Consider the following 16844-nt stretch of genomic DNA (forward strand, 5'->3'; position numbering starts at 1 on the left):
AGTCCTATTTCACTACCTTATGTGTGATGTTTTCTATTATGAATATATAAATAGACTAACTATAATTTGTTTAAACTACTAACTAGGATGAAATGAAGGATTATAATATATTAAATTTCTTTATTTATAAGGACATTTTTACAGTCAATATTCTGACAAATAAATACTTTGAGCAATTCGTTTACTACATTAATCTATTTATTTATAATTAACGTAGACACAAAACTGAAAAACCTGAAAACTTTGTTAAACCAAAAACTTAAGTCTAGCGTAATAATGTGGTGTCGGTAATTTTCTTCCGAAATGTCTTATACCTTATATGCACCTTCTTAAACTTTTTAAAAGTTGAAACACAATCTCTACTAATACCTATCATTACATAGTATAAAACAAAGTCGCTTCCCGCTGTCTGTGATGCTTAGATCTTTAAAACTAAGCAAGGGATTTTGATGCGGTTTTCTTTAGTACTTAAATAGAGTGATTCCAGTGAAAGGTTTATACGTATAATACATGCCTAATAATTAATATAGTAGAGGAACACTGATAGTTTTTACAATCGTGCGAAACCGGCGGGGTTGCTATTGTCAAATAAAAGATTTTTTTACTTTTACCTAACGACCCATGTTCGACTTAAAAATTATACAATCGAGTTTAATTCTATAACCAATTTTTCGTATTGTTTTGAGTTTGAATGTGGAATAATAATTTTAGGCAAGTCACGTATTTTTTACCGACTTTATTTTGAAAATTAAGCTAAATCATTGTTGAAACTGTTCGATTTTTTGTCTTCGTTCATGTCATTATCCAACCACGTTTAAAATTTGCTATCGGATGACAAAATTTTACTACGAATGCAAAATAATAAGTTACAAGTAGAATCCATAGCTTTTTTAGGCTTTTTAGGCTTGTTCCATTAGACAGGGTTTATTTATCACATTTCCTAATCCCCATATTAAGTTTTTCCTAGTATCGTATCCGCCTAGTTTAATTCTTTTCCAGGTTTCAAGAGTAGCCTTTCGTTTTCTTTTACTGTATCTCTCTTTAAAATATTTTCGAAAGCATTGGAATATTTTCGAAATTATTGGAAAGCAATTATAATCGTTACATCCCATAGATTGCCCTATTGTTAAAAAAAAAAAACATTTTCAATCATCAATCAATCAAATCATCATAATCCAGCTAATCCACTGGATATGATTTATAGTGTACGAAATTTCATACTCCTCCGTTCCCGCAATTTTCGTAACAAGGGTACAAAGTTATTGCTTTACGTATTAACATATACCAGATACAGAAGCGATCCTTACATAACATTCTTTCTATTCTGCCTATACAATAGTGTATTATATTACCTATACCTACGAAACCTTTTCATAAAAAGGGGTACAAAGTTTTTGCTTCACGTATTAAATAGATGATTTAAAGTACGAATTCGAATGTAATATTAGACATATTAATATTCATCGCGTGACGCGCTGTCGGCTAGTCGACGCCGGATAGGTGGCGCCAGTGTCACTTTGTTAACTATAAAAACATATCTTTGATTTCAATGTGTCAAGGCTGGCTATAAATAAGATGTCATTTAAATGTCGTGTTGTTTAAAATGATGCGAAATTTTTCCTAATCGATTACGTATTAGTTTTTTTAATTAAAAACTTCTTTAGTTGGGGATTTTTTTTTTTTTTTGAAGTAAAACTTCTATACGCACGCTTGACTTGTAGAAAGAATAAGCTGGTGATTGCGTGACGATGGCGTTATGAAAAGTGTGATCGGGCGAAGCGAACAAAAGTTGAGAGGGAGATATTTGGAGCCAAAAAAGTTTTATTTTAGTTATGTGGTCTAAAGGACAAACTTTTTTAAATCGTTTTTATAGAAGTTTTTAAAATATTTGTTAAATGAGAAAAACTTAAATTTGACACTTAAGCTTATTAAAAAGGTGGTAAAATAAATAAAAGTAGTATATAAAATAATAAATTATATTTCCTTAAAAATAGTTTTTAAAGTGTTAAAGCTCCAAATAACGGAAAAGTGGTAGGTTTGCTTAATTTATATCTAAATCTATTTAGGAGTCCACTCGCAACGACGACGCCGTTTACTCTGCTCGTGGTCACATTATTGTGTATTCTTGAATGTTCTAGACGTTTCTTAGAGACATCGATGGACCGACAGTTCTTTATTCTTATTTGTATGCTTTTCTTCTTTAATTTTACCGATTCGAACCATTTTTCTTTGTGAATATTTCCGTTAATATTTTTACGAAGGTGTAGTTTGACTTTCGATCGCCTGACATTAGGCCGTAGAGGAAGGTAAGGATATTCTTCATCTGATGATTTATCCGTTGCAGTCTTTTCGTTTTTTCCAATTTCTGAAAACATCATTAATATTATACGTTCTTATTAAATTTATTGTATCTTTAAAACTCGCTGAAGCAAATTTTGATTTAACACATAGATTGAAGTACAAGTTAGTTAGAAAAATAATATAACAGAAATAAATTTGAGATAGCATGGAAAATACATTCCCCTTTTCTAAATCATATTTTAATACATTACATTATCAATAAAAACTTTAGAGAAAATAATTATATTATATATATTTTTGGTACACAGTCAAAAATAACTATTTCTACTGAATAACTTTAATATTTCTGCCATTTTGCTATCCTACCCTGGATGTATACAAGCAAAGTTCTGTATGAACAGTTCGTCAGCTCTACATTACATTATCAATAAAAACTTTAGAGAAAATAACTATATTATATATATTTTTGGTACACAACTTCAGTCAAAAATAACTATTTGTATCGAATAACTTTAAAATTTCTGCCATTTTACCATCCTACCGTGGATGTATCGAGCAAAGTTGTGTATTAACAGTTCGTCAGCTCTCCATACCATAAACAGTAACAAAACAACAAACAATATTAACCATAAACCACCACAGTATAGTTATCGTTCATGTTATTGTCATATAAATTATTATATTAGCTGAAAGTATTTTTTCCTCACCTTTAGCATAAAACAGAGTCCTCCTCGGCAATATAGAATCTCCTAGCATTTCGTATAAGGTATAATCAGTCGTTACGAAATCTTCTAAAAAATTTGTTGGTTCAGATCGCAGGAGACATGTTGAGACGTCCTGAAAAATTATTATTGTTGGATAAGGAAAACAAAATATCTATCTCATAACAGTACGCCGATGGCAAACAACGTATCAGGTTTAAACCCAGGCCATATGGACCATATTTTAATTTCAATTGGTTTTTGTTCTAAATATCCTGCAAACTTTGGATAGGATTCTTAAAAAAGTATAGTTACAGACTTAAACTAGACTATAAACGGGATATTCACTCAGAGTAACAAACAGTATAATACAGATATTGCCGTGGTCTGGGCGTTAGTGCTTGTGTATTGTGTGTGTTTTCGAACCCCCGACACACAAGTAAATCCTAGTGGAGGCCGTTGAGTGTGAGGCGTTTATGTATTACTAGCGGTCGCCCAGTGTTTGAAATTCGACCATAATTAATTTAAATTATAAGTTTGAACATTATTAATACACAATACTTTTATAATAATAAACAAAGGTGCTATATGCGTGTAATTTTTTTTTTGCGATTTAATAATAATAATATAAGTATAAGTAAGTATAAGTATAGTGCTGTGTGGTTTCGGCACTAAAGAATTTAGCCACCCCATCTCTTCCCGTGGGTGTCGTAAGAGGCGACTAAGGGATAGCACAGTTCCACTACCACCTTGGAACTTAAAAGGCCGACCGATGGCGGGATAGCCATCCAACTGCTGGCTTTTTAAATGCACAGACCGAGGACGGGCAGCAGCGTCTTCGGTGCGACAAAGTCAGCCCTGCGGTCACCAACCCGCCTGCCCAGCGTGGTGACTATGGGCAAAAACCCCCATGAGTTCGAACCTAAAAATAAGGCCCTCAGTTCCCGGCAGCCCCACTATTCCCGGCTACGGCAGCGGCCGTGGTAACGGTGGGGTAGAGGGTGCTAAGAATCACCGGGGTACGGGAGGCTGCCATAGAAAAATATTCCTGGCTACGTATAATGGACGCACGCTACGGTTGGACCATCACCTCACCGAACTTGAGGTAGAACTTAGTCACATTAAGTGGAGCATACTGGGGTTGTCTGAAGTCCGAAGAGAGGGAGAGGACACGATGATCCTGGACTCCGGGCACTTGTTCTACTTCCGTGAAGGTGATGGGCTTTCCCAAGGTGGCGTCGGTTTTCTGGTTCACAAGACTCTCACTAACAACGTTGTGGAAGTCAGTAGTGTGTCGACCCGGGTAGCGTACCTTGTACTTAAGCTCACCGACAGGTACTCCCTGAAAGTGATACAGGTATATGCGCCGACCTCGGCACACTCTGACGATGAAGTCGAAGCCTTGTATGAAGATATCACAAGGGCCATACATGGCACTACTTCGACCTTCTACAGCGTTGTTATGGGAGACTTCAACGCTAAAGTGGGAGTACAAGGCCGCGACGGATCGAGCATCGGACCACACGGATTGGGGCACAGGAATCACAGGGGGCAGACGCTTGTCAACTTCCTCGAATCGGAGGGGCTCTTCTTGATGAACTCATTTTTTGAGAAGAAGCCCCAAAGGAGGTGGACATGGCAAAGCCCCGATACTGTGACGAGGAACGAGATAGATTTCATCATAGCGGATAAAAGGCATATATTCAGAGATGTCTCAGTGGTTAACAGGTTTAACACCGGCAGCGACCACCGGCTAGTACGGGGCACTCTGAATATATGTCTCCGAAAGGAGCGGACCCGCTTGATGAAATCTACTCTCCGACCTACGCTGCCCCAAATACTATGTGGCTCCGAGCAGTTTCAGTTGGAACTCCAAAACCGATTCGATTCGCTGGAAACTACTAGCGACGTGGACGAGATAACCGACAACGTGGTGAAGACGGTGTGTACACTGGGTCGCAGGCACTTTCCACCAACAAAGCCAACGAAGCAGTCCAAACTTTCTCCCGAAGCCTTGGATCTGATGCGGCAGAGGCGCGAGTTGCCGGCTGCTTCGCCAGAACAGAGGGCTCTTTCCAAGAGGGTACGGAAAATTATTCGCCGAGACCTCCGCTGCTCAAATACGAGAGAGGTTGCTACTCTGATTGAGCAGAATAGGGGGTCCAAAGTTTTCCAAAGACCATTGGGGAGAAGCCTTCTTGCGAAGCTTAAAACAGCAGATGGCAGAACCGTCTGCTCTCGCCCTCAGGTCCGAGAAGAGGTTGAGAATTTTTATGGACAGCTGTACTCGTCGAGCGCACGCAAGCCTGCGACTTGGGACACCGAAGATCCACGGGCACCATTGTTGCGCCATTATTCGGAGTGTATCCCGGACTTCGAAGAGGATGAGATTGGTGCAGCGCTCGGGCAGCTTAAAAACGGAAGGGCCCCGGGGGATGACGGAGTTACCACTGAACTCCTTAAAGCCGCAGGGCGACCTGTCCTGAAAGCCTTGGCAAGACTATTTAACGCCGTCATCCACCGAGGTACCACGCCGGAGGCGTGGTCCAGGAGTGTGGTGGTGCTGTTCTTTAAGAGAGGCGATAAGTCTCTGTTAAAGAATTACAGACCGATCTCACTTCTGAGCCACGTCTATAAGCTGTTTTCGAGGGTTGTTACGAATCGTCTCGCCAGAAGACTCGACGAATTCCAACCACCAGAGCAGGCTGGGTTTCGAAATGGCTACAGCACCGTGGACCACATCCATACTGTTCGGCAGATTATCCAAAAGACGGAAGAATATAATCAACCGCTGTGTATGGCATTTGTGGACTACGAGAAAGCCTTCGACTCCGTCGAGACCTGGGCTGTCCTGGACTCTCTGCAGAGATGTCATATCGACTGGCGATATATCGAGGTACTAAAATCTATGTACGACGCGGCGACGATGACCGTTCATGTCAATGACCAAAGAACAAGACCTATTTCCCTCCGGCGCGGGGTAAGACAGGGGGATGTAATATCACCGAAACTGTTTACCACTGCGCTAGAGGATGTTTTTAAGACCTTGGATTGGGGGGAACGGGGCATCAACGTCAACGGTGAATTCATCTCTCACCTTCGTTTCGCCGACGATATTGTCATCTTTGCGGAGACGCTGGATGAGTTAGGCCAAATGCTGGCCGGCCTAAACGAGTCCTCCCGACGTGTCGGTCTCTGTATGAACTTGGATAAGACGAAAGTTATGTTTAACAACCAAGTCATACCGATACCGGTATCGGTCGATGGTACCCTTCTCGAAGTTGTTCAGGATTATATTTACCTAGGCCATACTATCCAACTAGGCCGCAACAACTTCGAGAAGGAGGCCGATAGGAGGATTCGGTTGGGCTGGGCGGCGTTTGGCAGACTCCGTCGAGTCTTCACTTCGAAGATTCCGCAATGCTTGAAGACAAAAGTTTTCGAGCAATGCGTCCTGCCTGTGTTAACATACGGAGCCGAGACGTGGACACTGACCAAGGGACTGGTCCACAAGTTTAAAGTCGCTCAACGTGCAATGGAACGGGCCATGCTTGGGGTCTCTCTCAAAGACAGGATTAGAAATGAGACTATCCGCGGGAGAACGAAAGTAACCGACATAGCCCACAGAATTAGCAAGTTGAAGTGGCAGTGGGCTGGTCATCTGTGTCGCAGGACCGATGGCCGTTGGAGTAGACGGGTCCTAGAGTGGAGACCGCGTCTTGGCAAACGCAGTGTGGGACGTCCTCCGGCCCGTTGGACCGACGATCTACGTAAGATTGCCGGTGTAGGCTGGATGAGGATTGCGGAAGACCGGGATGTGTGGCGCGAACTTGGGGAGGCCTATGTCCAGCAGTGGACTGCGATAGGCTGAAGTGAAGTAAGTATAAGTAAATTTACTATATTATTTATATAAGTAGTTATTATAATATATGTATCTATTATGTATTGGGCGGGCGGAGTGACATTCAGTAAGATAATAATAATAAGCGTTTATTTCAGACGTGAACATCCATAGTGTAGTAGTGTGTTAGTGACAATATTTACTTATAATCTATATTAGTTATTGTTAGTAAGATGATAAATTAAAATAATTTTGCGATTTAATGTATTTCTTATGCATGATTTTAAAAAAAAATAGCATTCTGCACTCCTTCTCTATATAAACTATAAGTGTGCGAAATTTCATACTCCTCCATCCGTGCAGTTTTCGTAAAAGGGGGTACAAAGTTTTTTGCTTCATATATTGATATATAGATTACATTTTCTTACTACGGATGACTAACTTAGTACGATTGATAAACTTATATGATCACATAAATACCCACAAGCATAGTCTCTCTAACATCTGTGTGTAAGTGGCTTCGTCTCGGTGCATGTATCCGCTCATCCAAATGTTCCAAGTGATCTCCTAAACATTCTACAAGAGCCTGCCGACCAAGGGCAGTCACACATCTTATCATTGGAGCTGTTAAACGTTCCTTCGTCCCTTGTGACAGGTAGTCGTATAGTATTCCTTTACCTGGGATGACAATATTTATTTATAAAAATAAATATACAATTACAAAGTAATACACATTTCTTAATTTGTATGTTCGATAGCCTGGGCACAGCATTCAAATAAATTTATTTATTTACTAGCTGACCTGGCGAACTTCGTATCACCTTATTTTTTTCTGAAATATAATAATAACATAATATATCAAAATAAAATATAGCCTATCTTTTAAGTTGGATCAAACTGCACACGGTGTACAAATTTGACTAAAATCGGTTAAGTAGTTTAGGAGTCCATTAAGGACAAACATTGTGACACGAGATTTATATATATTATTTATTTATGCATTAAAAAAGTGAACAATACATGTATATATTAATAAATTGTATATGTTGATTCTAATCTGTTCGAAAATTATAGAAACAACAATAATTGTGTTCATTTTCGAGAAACCAATCTCAGTAACATCGATTAGGAACAAAATATGTTTAGTCGAAAAAAAAAACAATTAAATACGCATTATTATAGGGATAATTTAAAAGCTACTTAAAATGGTAATTTAAATGGTATACCTATTTAAATTAACATAAGAGTTCGTTCATTAATCACGTGAGGTTCGAAATGTGGGAGAGGGGGTCTCCTGCTTTCTAATTAAAAAAAATACCTCAACATCTTTATACCCCGTAAAAGCTTTATGAGTTAACACGCATAAAAATATTAGCCAAATTGAAACTTCCGCTTTTTTTTAATCAATTAAAAATTCTATACATTCACGATACAAATAGGGGGGTAAGAAGTTTGTCGGGTCAGCTAATCTATACAAATAAATAAAATTGGAGTGTCTGTTTGTAGTGTTAGATTAACCGCTTTTTAATGCATATGTACACTGTACATATACCAAAATAACATTTTTTTACAATTTTTGTCTGTCTGTCTGTTTGTTCCGGCTAATGTCTAAAACAGCTGGACCGATTTTGACGGGACTCACTGGCAGATAGCTGATGTAATAAGGAGTAACTTAGGCTACTTTTATTTTAGAAATTTATTTATTTTATAACTCAGCGAAATAAAAACTTTTTTGTTAAATTCCAAGCAGACAAAGTCGCGAACACAGCTAGTATAGAATATAAATACACTGAACTATGTAGTAGAACGATAAAACATACCTATATCTGTAAAAGAGGGCCACGTTCGAGTAATTTTTGTTAATATCGTCACCATCTTTTCAGCTAACGATCCATTACCCAATATATTGGACACCATCACGGGGAATAGCCTTTGAAACTGTAAGCAAAATTAAAATGTTTTAGTTTACTGGGATTAAAAAAAAATGTATCAATTTCAACCACTAAACTTGAGAATGACTTGACCGATTCAGCTTATTTTTTTAATAATGTTTTCTTATAATTAACTACTAGTATACTCCCCATACTGACTACTATACTCACCACAGGAACCCAACACTTTTTGAGAATGGCAACACGCTTGTGATGCTTATGGTATTGCAGGCAGGCGTTTATAAACTGAGTGATCGCTACGGAATGCTTGTTTGCCGACATAGTTGTATGGAAAAAAACTTATACCTGCTGTTGTATATTCGTGTCCAAGCTGCAAGGATTGGAACAGAGAGCATCGACCATATCCAACACGTTACTCTTTAAAGGTGTCTTAGCGGGTACGTTTAGAGCTGTCAGATTGTCATCGTTTAGTACCAGGACAGCCAGGTTAAACAGATTTGGAAATATCGGACCAATCCGAGTATTTGTTGAGAGATCTTCTACTGCTAGCTGCTTCGGCTTTTTATTAAGGTTTAGTATTGCTGGAATTAAAAAGTCATTTTAAGCATATGAGATTTTAGAACCATAAGTAAATTATTATAGGTAGACTGGTAGATATTTCTATTAGAGATAAGTTCGCCCACTCGTTTTAACCTGTAACATCCCACTGCTGGGCATAGGCCTCTTTCTTCATGTAGGAAAAGGGTCGGAGCTTAATCCACCACGCTGCTCCAATGTGGGTTGGCAAATACTTCCTACTATGAGTAACGATTGCTATCAGGTGTACATGATAACAACCGGGACCGACGCCTTAACGCGCTCACCGAGGCACGGTGGGGCGACCTAGGACTGCACAAACACCCAGACCACACTGGACGCACACCACTTGAATCGACCACCACCACGATCGTCAAATTCACCCTAGCCAACGTAATTTGTAACTTTAATTTGTTAAATGGTTTAGTGCAACAAATAATGAATGTATTTAACACCTTACAATCAATGACGCCCAATAGGGTGTGAATATGATATGTATAAATGTGAATATGAAACTAACATCACACTAACACAAACATCCGCATAAACAGAAAAGTATAGGTAAGTAGTCAAACTTTCACTCTTGGACAAAGGGTTTTTAAATAACTAGTTATATTTAAACTTAAGAGATAAAATGAGAAACATGTTGCCTATTTGGTATATTTCTGATTCTCACACAGTATATTATTACATTAATCTCTCTTCAAAACAAGTCCAAGACTTATTAATATCTATGTTTTGTCTCACGGAATTAATCCTATGAGCTGCCCGGTGGCAATGCTAAGTCAACGGAATTGTCACATACTAATTTAAAACGGAGGTCTGGGGGTGTATGCATAACTACCAAGTCCTACTTTAGTTTACAAATCAACCTATTATAAACACTAAAAACTGAAAATGAAAATAAAACTATATTTGAAAAAACCGACTCGCAAAAACTAAAATAATGCACAGCTTCAGTAAATACGACAGACAGATAATAATATTTTATCAAAGGTAGTAAGTAGGTTTTCATAAGAAGACGTGTTTCAAATTAAATATTTATAGTTATTTTTAGTTTTTTTGTTTTAGGAAGCAGTTTTTTAAGGGCTTTTTTTCCATTTTTACTTTTTAGTGTTTATTTTAGGTTGTTTTATAAACTAATGTAGGGCTTTTCAGATGGTAGGTTTCGTTGTTTTCCTCTAAAAAAAACCGTATACACTGTATCGTGAAAATTACATAATCCGAGTGAACAAAAATGCTCATAACATGAAAACTACTGGGTCATACTAAATTAAATTTTTATTGGAATAAATGGCAACGATTCCGCATCGAACAAAAAAAATAATCCTGTAAATCGGATCAGAAATCTCGGCGTGATAGGTGTAGGTACATACTTTTAAAAAAATACCAACCGAATTGAAAACCTCCTTTTTCAAGTTTAATATGTCGGCGCTTGCACTTTCGTACGCAATTAGCAAGGAATTTATAAACAACAGATGCACCGATCACGCCAACCAGCACATCGTTCGATAGTCACCTACCCTCACTCATTATATTACCCGAGTTATTCTGACGTGTATAAAACGAACGGTGCAACCGCGGCTAAAGGAGTCTTGGCTCTGGCTTGGCACGGTACACTTGTTGTATCTTGCTAGTAGCTTATTGCTACAGCCTGTAATATCCCACTACTGGGCATAGGTCTCTTTCCCCATGTAGGAGAAGGATCAGAGCTTAATCCACCACGCTGCTCCAATGCGGGTTGGCGGATATATTCCCTACTATAAGTAACGATCGCTATCAGGTTTACATGATAACAACCGGGACCGACGGGTTAACGTGCTCTCCGAGGCACGGTGGGGAGACCCACAAGGACTGCACAAACACCCAGACCACGGCAAACGCCTGTATGGCCAATACAAATGTTTGTCATGTGCGGGGATCGAACCCGCAACCGCCAGCGCAACAGGCTAGTAGTTTAACCTACTCTTTTAATAATTAATTTGTGCAAACGAATTAATTGTTACATATTATGGCGGACAACTCGAGCAGTGAAGGTGACCGTTGATACGTATCTCAAAGGGGGCCTCCTTAAACCTACACCTAAGTCGCAAGTCCTAGGCACTGCTCTGAGTTACTCCTTCAAACCATCGAATACTAAGACGTTCGTCTACTCCCCGTTATCTGATAACTATCCCATGTTCCGTTACCCTTCTGTTACGTGATTCCTGTGTCATAATAAATTGGCGATATCATAAATTGTGTTTAACTTACGCCAACATTGACCACTGAAGCCCACAGTAGACCGAGTACTCTGAGACGATGAGTGAGAGAAATCTACATCCATCCGTCAAATATGAAAATATTTTGGTACGAAGTTCATGAGGAAAGCTATTATAGGTTAATTTAAAGGCTTGAGCACTCCTTACCTCTAGAAATTTTCGTATAATAATTTTGTAGATTACTACTAATATTGTTGCTATTACTTAAACTTTTCTCATCTGTTATCCACTCAACATATGCTGTCGGTAATGTTGCGAATGCATAGCTTTGTGTAGTCATTGAGTATTCTGTTATATTTACTAGCGTCTCCTGAAATTATAAAGAAATATTGTTAATTATAAATTTTTACAGGTTATAAGTAAATTTGTTTATTTTTTTTTTTAAATGTTTACATATCTACTAATAATTATAGTGTAATTGTAACAATTAATCAATCAATTATTGCAACATTATGTGATATTGTTTTTACTATTGATATTTGACCAAATTGACGAAAAAAAATTGAGTTTATCAGTCTCTCTGGCCCTATGAGCATACGTATGAACAAATATAAGAAAATTAGTTATTATTAACGTCAAAGTAGTAGAACAACATAGTTTGACTATTCATAATATTGATAAAACTACAATGATACATGGGTTTGTTCTAGTGCTGTGCTACATCTATAATATAAAAATGAGTCGCTGAATGTGTTGCTAAGCGCAAAACTCGAGAACGGTTGGACCGATTTCGCTAATTCTTTTTTTAAAATATTCCTTGAAGTACGAGGATGGTTCTTACGGAGAGAAAAATTCTAAAAAAAAAAATTAATAAAATTAAAGAATCGACTGTTAGGCGATACGAAGTTCGCCGGGTCAGCTAGTTAGTATGAATAAAAATGAATCACCAAAATGTATGTAGACACATAACTTCCGAATATACATACACGAAATAGAATTATTAATAATTCTTTGTCGGGGTTCTATATTGTCAGAATAAAATTTTTACAAAAGAAAAACTATACAAAAAAAAAGTATTTTATTGTTAACACATAAATACGTACAAATATGGTACAAAGAAAAATCGAAATACTTATGACACGGAAATATATCAGTATGAAGTTTGGTTACAGCTAACGACAAATATAAGAGACGCAGCAATTATCAAATACAAGTGAGTTAATGTAGGTTGGATACTCTTCATAGATCAAACTATATTTTTTTCCTTTTTATACGACTAGGTCGGCGAACAAGCTTACAGCCTACCTGATGGTAAGAGGTTACCTTAGCCGACACTACCTCCCACCCACCGCAGCAGCCTATACCTTAATCACGGCAGAAATGTGTTATTTATGATCTGTAGTTCAGGTACTTCTCAAGTCAGGCTGATCCACATATTGACCAGACTCAAATGAAATTATACTTAATTAAATATAACAATACTTACAACTTCACAACAAAGCTTTTCTTCTCCTAGTGTTACATAATGTGGTGCAATGGCACCCACAACTGGACTAGTATCTGAGAGAGTAAGTGCTGTATTAACATCCCAGCTGTCAACACAGGTCTTCTTCATCATTTCACTATGTAAGGCGATTGTCTGAAATTTTAAAAATAATTTAATAAAATTTATTTTATAATAGACTTCAAAAAAGGAGGTTTCTCAATTTAACCATATATATTTTAACTAGCTGACCCGGCAAACGTTGTCTTGCCGCTAAACGCTATTTTAAAATAGGGGTTGGTGGTAGAAGGGTGAAAATTTAGGATTGTATGTATTTTTTAATGTTGTATCATAAAAAAATAGAAATTAAAAATTTTATCTAAAAAATAAAAAAAAAAATTTAGGGGTGGACTACCCCTAACATTTAGGGGGATGAAAAATAGATGTTGGCCGATTTTCATAGATACCGGATAAGCACAAAAAATTTCATCAAAATCGGTCAAGCCGTTTCGGAGGAGTATGGCAACGAAAACTGACACGAGAATTTTATATATTAGATGTGTGATTGTGGATAACTTCTTTCGGAATCTTCGAAAATCGTAGTGGCGACTAGTTGTATTACTTGTTGATGTAATTGATGTCGGTTTTTTTCATTTGCTACCAAACACAAAGATTGTAGATGTATTATTAGAAGAATAGAAGTGTTTTGTCTTAAACGTTGTAGTAAAGTATGATTGTCTTCTGTGTAGTTTCCTTTTGGAATAATAGTAATGGTATTAAATAAATATAGATAACGAAGTATTTAATAAGCTGTGTGGTTACGGCTGTAAAGCATATAGCCACCTCCTCTCTTCCCGTGGGTGTTGCAAGAGGTCACTAAGGGAAAACATAGTTCTACTACCACCTTGGAACTTAAAAAATAGACCAATTGAGGGATAACTATCCACCTGCTGGCTTTGAAATACACAGGCCGAAGATGGGCAGCAGCGTCTTCGGTGAGACAAAGTCAGCCCTGCAGTCACCAACTCACCTGCCCAACGTGGTGACTATGGGCAAAACATACTAGTTCACGCTATTTTTGGTACGAAGTTGTGGAGGCTTACGTCCAGCAGTGGACTGCGATAAGCTGAAGTGATTATATTTTATAGCATACATACATGGTCGTCTGTTTCTATGGTAAGCAACAAACACCCAGACCACGGCAAACACCTATATGGGCAATACAAATGTTTATAATGTGCGGGGATCGAACCCGCAACCGCCAGTGCAACAGGAACAATCCATGGCCGTGATCAATGACTAAAATTGAATACACACATAAAAAATAATATCTTAAAAGAAACTGACACTAAGGGTCTGTCGTAACTTATAACTGATATCTTCAGCGAGATTCGTTGCAGCCTCAGCATTAATTTCTGCACCAATTTGGTCAGCCATACATTGTATTGACTCCGCACTGATCCCAGCAAACTTGCCTTGAGACGGACCTCCATCCTGTTAATACAAAATGTTAATATTTTTGGACCAGATCATAAAAAGTGTTTATAGAAACTATTTTATCAAAATTATTTTAATAATATTATAAAGTTAGTGTTAACAATACCAACAGTAAACTATAATTAGAAATATGAGTACAAACAGCTTTAATTAAATTACAATGAGTTGATATTAGTTGAATATTAACTCATGGAACTTTACACTTAACTAAAAGAAATAGCTTTTAAATTGATATATTAAAAAAGATAGAAAGTATAAGCATTCCGTATAGCATGGTTATTTTAATAATTTGACATTTTTGATTAATTTATCTTTATAACTTATTACTTAGAACCTAGCAATGTCTGATTACCACCAAACCAAGGTAGGTGAAGCTCAAGTGTCTTTATATTAATATATCAAATACATCCATCTCATATCCACGATATTAACAGTTAACAAAACTATTTTAATTTAAAAGAATAATCCCTTGACAATTACAATTCTTACCTTTTCTATAAGAGGTGGAGTATCACATTGACTTGAACCACCAGATTCAGACGCAACTGATTTATTTCTATCACGTTCACGATTACTATTTTGTTTTTTGGATTGATTTTTCGCACTTAATGATAGTAAATTAGACATTATATGGAAATTTTATATCACAATTTTTAAATCATATGACAGAAAACGTTTATCAAAAATCATATTGTATAATTATATCTTTACAAAAAACCAACATTTTAAATCTGACATAATTTTTTGGAAACAATATAATATATTTAAATATAATTTAATGCTTCCGTTTAAAACGCCAGAATCTCCAAACAAATACACACGAATAGTAGATAAACAATTATGAACGATCAAACAATGCCACAGAGCATAGTAATACTTACAGAAAAACAATACGATTGGAAGAATAGTAGGTACCTACCCCACCCCAGCCCGCAAAATAATGATATTTGTAATAAAAAAATACTAATTGATAGATTTTAAATTTCTCAATTCAACTACGTTGTCCTTTTAAATTGCTCACCTCAAATTATATAATTAAAAATCAAAAATTAAAAAAAAAACAAATATTTTCAAACTCCTATATCTTTCGATGTATACAATATTTTAAATTGCTCAAAGTGTTAAAAAACTGCTCAAGTTACATTTATAATTGCTCAAGTATAGTTTGGAACAGATCCACTTCCCTTAATTTTTAAATAAATATAAATAGTTTGCACAAATAAAATATTGATATTTGTAAAAAAAAAATACTAATCGATACATTTTCAATAGCTCAATTCGACTACGTTGTCCTTTTAAATTGCTCACCTCAAATTATTTAATTATAAATTAAAAAAGTCGTTGAAAAATATTCTTTTATCAATATTTTCAAACTCCTTTATCTTTTGATGTATACAATATTTTAAATTGCTCAACGTGTTAAAACCCTGCTGCAGTTGCATTTATAATTGCTCAAGTACAGATTTGAACAGCTCCACTTTCCTTAAGGGGCCTACTCAAAGCACTGCCTGCAGGGCCTACTTGCAGTTACTGCCGCAGAGGATGTTGCTCCACAAAGCACTGCAAATCATTTACGTGGCATACGTTGTCGTGTTCGCTTGTGTTCTCTTTGTCCTTGCCTAAATTCGTCAATTTTTATAAATGGCTCCTACATTAATCAAACACCAAAAAATAGCATTGGGTTTGACTGTATTGAGTACTTGTAGCGTTCAAAAGAAAAAAAGGAAGCACTGGTGTAAAAAAGTTTTATATTTTTCATGTAAAAGCGACATAGCCTGCGACCGCATATCTTTGTTATGATAATGATCGTGGTTAGTTTTCCAAAGACATGGCAAATCCCTATACAATTAGATTACGTCCCTCCACACGTCTTTTTCTCGCTGGCTCATTTTTCTTGAAGAAAACAGAGCCAAACAAATAATATAATAAAACCAAACCAACTAACCACCAACTAACTGATTAATTGCTAAATGACAACCACTGACAAGACAAACCCCAGGTCAAATAGAGTAGACAAACGTCGCAATGTACCGACGTAAACAAAATGGTGGTCTAAATCGGCCCGACCGAGCTACACATGTCCCTGATTGCAGTTTACGGAGTGGGGAGATCGTGTGTCGGGCTGGCAGAACGACACTGCGGCCCTGCGACAGGGTGAACAATTAAAATATCGGCCCTGCATGCATACATACAATACGATCGGCAGTGGCACTGCAAGCAGGGCCCTGCAGGCAGTGCTTTGAGTAGGCCCCTTTAATTTTTAAATAAATAATAATAGTTTGAACAAATTTAACGTTTATATCGATAAAGTGAGCGCTGCAGATGCGCATAGACAATGATGGGAAGCCAAAA

At 37.0% G+C, this 16844-nt stretch overlaps 1 protein-coding gene across 1 annotated transcript; it reads right to left on the bottom strand.

The window, feature by feature from the left end:
* Positions 1-1962: 1962 nt before the first annotated feature.
* On the bottom strand, positions 1963-15389 carry LOC123655608. Its single transcript, XM_045591372.1, has 9 exons — positions 14982-15389; positions 14343-14489; positions 12999-13151; positions 11720-11882; positions 9081-9316; positions 8664-8781; positions 7328-7521; positions 3009-3138; positions 1963-2365 (listed from the first exon to the last, which is right to left on the bottom strand). The coding sequence occupies exons 1-9, from the start codon at positions 15117-15119 to the stop codon at positions 1998-2000; spliced, it is 1647 nt and encodes a 548-aa protein (XP_045447328.1). The 5' UTR covers positions 15120-15389; the 3' UTR covers positions 1963-1997.
* Between the last annotated feature and the right edge of the window lie 1455 nt (positions 15390-16844).

This window comes from Melitaea cinxia, chromosome 8 (genome assembly GCF_905220565.1).
Source record: "Melitaea cinxia chromosome 8, ilMelCinx1.1, whole genome shotgun sequence".
Classification (NCBI taxonomy): Eukaryota; Metazoa; Arthropoda; class Insecta; order Lepidoptera; family Nymphalidae; genus Melitaea; species Melitaea cinxia.